Here is a 4,663-nt window from a genome sequence, read left to right as displayed (position 1 = left end):
CAATTCCTCTCAATATCTCTCAATCAATCAATCATATCATACTATTATAATATCCAAGATTTCTTTTTATTTAAAAACATTGCACCTAGAAATACAATTGTAATAATAAGGCAAATTGTCATCATCCAGGATAAGCACTGAGTCTTGATTACAAGTTGCAATAAAGCCTTGATATTATTGACTGACTCAGCAGTCAACAATGGCATCCTCCTCTGTTACAACTCATAATTAATTTCCTCGTCTGAGTCAAGCTTCTGGGCGCGTTGAACCTAGACACCCCACCACCACCACTAAACACAGCAGTTATATATTCACACACACACAACACAAATACACTTGACATTCCCCACTTGCATTCACATAACCCACCCACCGCCACAAAACACGCACAACACGAACCCACATCACGTTTCATTACGTTCCCCACTTTCGAAGCAACATCTCAATTACTGTGTTATAAAAACTCACTCTACCCTTCACAATTCCCCTCAAAACAAAAAAACCCTCTCTCTCTCTTCTTCTCCTCTCTCTTGATTATTTTCTCGATGGGCGTGCAACTTGAAGAACCAGATTCCAAACCGATCTTGATCCGCGAGGTTTGGGCCTCCAACCTTGAATCTGAATTCCAATTGATCCGTGAAGTCATCGATGAATTCCCCTTCATCTCCATGGACACCGAGTTTCCCGGCGTCATCCACCGCCCTACCACCGCGGACACGGCGAAACCCTACCTTAACCGCCTCCAACCCTCCGATCACTATCGTCTCCTGAAATCCAACGTCGACGCGCTCAACCTCATCCAGGTCGGTTTAACCTTCTCCGACGCCGACGGCAATCTTCCAGATCTCGGAACCGGCACCAACCGCTTCATCTGGGAGTTCAATTTCCGCGACTTTGACATCGAGCGTGACGCACACGCGCTGGACTCTATAGATCTGCTCCGCCGTCAGGGGATCGATTTCCGCCGGAATGTCACCGACGGTGTCGACTCGGTGGATTTCGCTGAGTTAGTTATGTCGTCTGGACTCGTTTGCAATGACTCGGTGAGTTGGGTGACGTTTCACAGCGCGTACGATTTCGGCTACCTGGTGAAGGTGCTGACGCGGCGGAACCTGCCGAATGGGTTGGAGGAATTTCTGAAATTGTTGAGGGTGTTTTTCGGGAAAAATGTTTATGATGTGAAGTACATGATGCGGTTCTGTGAGGCACTGTATGGTGGGTTGGACCGGGTGGCTCAGACCCTGAATGTGGACCGGGCGGTTGGGAAGTGCCATCAGGCCGGGTCTGACAGCTTGTTGACGTGGCATGCGTATCAGAAGATGAGGGAGATTTATTTCATTAACGATGAGCCCCAGAAACATGCCGGGGTTTTGTTCGGCTTGGAGGTTTCTGTAAATTGAAAAAATGTTATGTAGTAAATAAATAAAAATAGTTAATTGAAATTTTTTATTGGTTGGATTAATTTATTTTTCTTCTACACATTGATTTGATTAATCTGCTTATTCTATTCTCAAATGGCATGCCGTTTATTCATCATTCGAAACAAAAGAGAAATGTCAGACGTAACATAACTATAAATTATTTTATAAAATTCAGCGACAAAAAATATGATGTTTATAAATTGCATATTTTATTCATTGATAACTAAAAAATTAAATAAGTTTTTTGGTCTATCAATGAACTAATTTATGGTCTTCTAACTCAATTTCATATAAATTTTTGGTACAAATTTTATATTTATTTTACACACATTCGGTACCCGGTGACCCTTTGATAACCGCCACATATGTATTGTGTGAGCCGTGAGGATCAAACCCGAGAGTTATTCTTACACACTTAGCTTGTGTTGCCAACTGAGCTACCCTATTTGATTTTATATTTTTATTTTAAAACAGATATTCATGACTTATTTTATTTTTATTTACATTATTATGAAAAGTTCATGCTTATTTCAGTAAAAATATAATAAGAATTAAAGGCATATACACTGACAGTGTAAACATGGTTGTCAGTGTAAAATTATTTTACACTTATTGTACATATTCATTAAACTCTTTTTGTATGTGCAATTGCAATGATCGAGGAAATTTTTTAAAAATCAATTTTTTAATAATTCTTTATAATTTATATTATAGATTTACAATAAAATAGATAAATTAAATATGTACATATTAAAGTATAATTTTGTAATTTTGTGATATTTCAATTTAAATATAAGTCTACATTTAAATTTAAATGATAATTATTATGAATTTGATTTAGTATCTATTGAGATGAAGTTTGTTCAGCTTCTCAGCCACCGCGCCTGAGGATGTCTTGGTTGATCAAGAGGCTTGTATTAGAGCATCCGCCAAATGCTGAGAATAATGACTCGGAACAGAGCACACAAACTAGTTGTGCACGCTCGACCACAAGAGGATTGATATCAAAAGGTCAAAGAAAGACTGTCCAGGGCCACTTGTCCGCTCGGACACTCCACTTGTCTGCTTGGACACTTTGTTTAAGGGCTTCCCACACGCTTGTAGGAACAACCGTCAAGGACTTCGACCCTATAAATACAGGTTCTATTGTTCATTTACATAACATAATATTTATTATTGGTAAGGTTGTCAAACTCTCAAGTAGACTTTTAGAATCTTACGATTCTACGTTTCTAGATCTCCAAAACGAGTCAACTCGCAAGTAAACACTAAAATTTTAAGAATCAAGCAAACTCTTGCTAACTCGGTAAACTCGCATAGACTTGTGATTTTACACCGAGTCTACGAGTCACGGGGAAAATGAATTTTTTCGTAAATCCCAAATTAAATGGGCTAATTTTGGGTTATCACAAAAAAACTTTCAACAAAGACCGAGAGAAAGATAGAGTTTCTCATTTCAATCCAACAATTTAGTACTTTGATTGTTTATGTATTTTATTGAACTTTGCTTTATTATGAATTTGAATGTTGAATTTATTTGGCTAATGTCTCATTGGTGGTTGTAGTATGTATTCTTTATACACCATGACAAGTTCTATTAAGGTTTTTATTTTAGTAGACTCTTACGAATTAACTAGACGAAACGAGTTTACTCCTCAAAACGAGTTTGTGTAGACTCTCGACTCTGACAACCATTTATAAGCATTTCACTTAGAGTTTTATCTGAGTTTCTGATAACCCCTCTCACTCTAACGCCGACTTGAGCGCCAGAGAGTGTTTTCAGAAGATACTCCCTCTATGCCATAGAATTTGAAGCTCTACGTGACTTCCAGGGAAACCACTGTGATTCAACACCTTAACTGAAAGAGTTTTACATTGATTTCTCAATCCAATCATGATGAATAAAGATAAGAATTAAAGATTTAGTTCTTTTTAGAAAGATAAAAGTATATATATTAGCAAAAAGCTTCAAAGCAGAACTCTCAAATAGAGAATACAAAGCAGACAATGCCAAGACCGTTGAACACCCTAAAGCGAGGAAAATGCCCCTAAACACCCACAAAGACCAAGCCCAACCAAAAATCCCAACAAAGAATGCCCAAGACAGCTAGAAACGACAAAAAAATTGGCATCAAGGGTAAACAAAGTAAGCAACAAAATCGCCCAAAACAAGACCCATAACAGCTAACAAAAAAATACAAAGCACTAGCCAACACCAAAGAATTAGGAACAACCTCGCTAAGAATCTCCATACAACCTGAGATGATCAGCAATAAGGTGATCTGCATAGATTTGGATGTCTTCCTCATCAACCCCAACAAGAACTACTCCTAACTGTTTGACAAGTAAAAAGGTCTCTACGAGCTCTTGTCAACACACTAACGAAACCACATGCCTTATGGAGGATAAAAAGAACCCTTACAAATTTAGTGTTATCATGAATGTGATAATAAGAAATTAAGAATCATAAAAAGTTAAATAAAATAGCAATCAAACGAAAAATAATATAATAAATAAAAGTTAATTAAAAGCTAGATATATAATATAAATGGAATAAAATATATTTTTACAAAAAAATTGTGTAATTATTTAATTTAAATAGTAAATTTAATACTATGTATATTTTAAAAATAAAAAATAGAAAAATAAATCATGTTTATATTTAAAAATAAAAAAATAAAAAAAAGTAAAAAGATTTAAATTTGGATTTAAAAATAAATGTTAAAACTTTTAAATTTTAAAATTATTTGAATTTATATGATTTATTTATTCATTGAGGAGAATATCACTCTCATAAGTAGTTTGCCAAACTCACTTTCTAACGAGAGAAATAAAGAATATTTTAGATAGACTCATTGAGTAGAGACCGCTATAGTCTCACTCTCAAGAAGTGTACTATAATGTCTAATTTATATAATAAAGTATTGATTGATATTTTTTCCGGTAATTTAAGTTCTTGGTGAGTCCACCACTTTTATTTATATGACAGAGTGTTGATTTTAAAAAGTGGATCAAAAGATAAAACTAATATAAATATATAATGGTAAAGCATTTAGATAAATAATAAAAATTTAATTAAATAGTTTTTATTGAAATAATTTAGTGTATTTACTTAATTTAAATAATAATAATAATATTTGATATTAGGTATATTTAAAAAATTAAATTTATAATTTTTTCATTAAAGTAATAACCTTAAATAGATTAAACATAGTAAAAAAAATTGAATTTTTTTTTTCCGA

General features: G+C 34.4%; 1 protein-coding gene across 1 annotated transcript; it reads left to right on the top strand.

Annotated features, from left to right (window-relative positions):
- Positions 1 to 333: 333 nt before the first annotated feature.
- Positions 334 to 1,462, top strand: LOC130748691 (probable CCR4-associated factor 1 homolog 9). The gene has a single exon (XM_057601933.1). The coding sequence runs from the start codon at positions 546 to 548 to the stop codon at positions 1,398 to 1,400; it is 855 nt and encodes a 284-aa protein (XP_057457916.1). The 5' UTR covers positions 334 to 545; the 3' UTR covers positions 1,401 to 1,462.
- The last annotated feature ends 3,201 nt before the right edge of the window (positions 1,463 to 4,663 follow it).

The sequence above is a fragment of the Lotus japonicus genome, chromosome 3, assembly GCF_012489685.1.
Source record: "Lotus japonicus ecotype B-129 chromosome 3, LjGifu_v1.2".
NCBI lineage: Eukaryota > Viridiplantae > Streptophyta > Magnoliopsida > Fabales > Fabaceae > Lotus > Lotus japonicus.
Note: the sequence above shows the minus strand (reverse complement) of the source record. Positions and strands in the feature narration are given on the sequence as shown.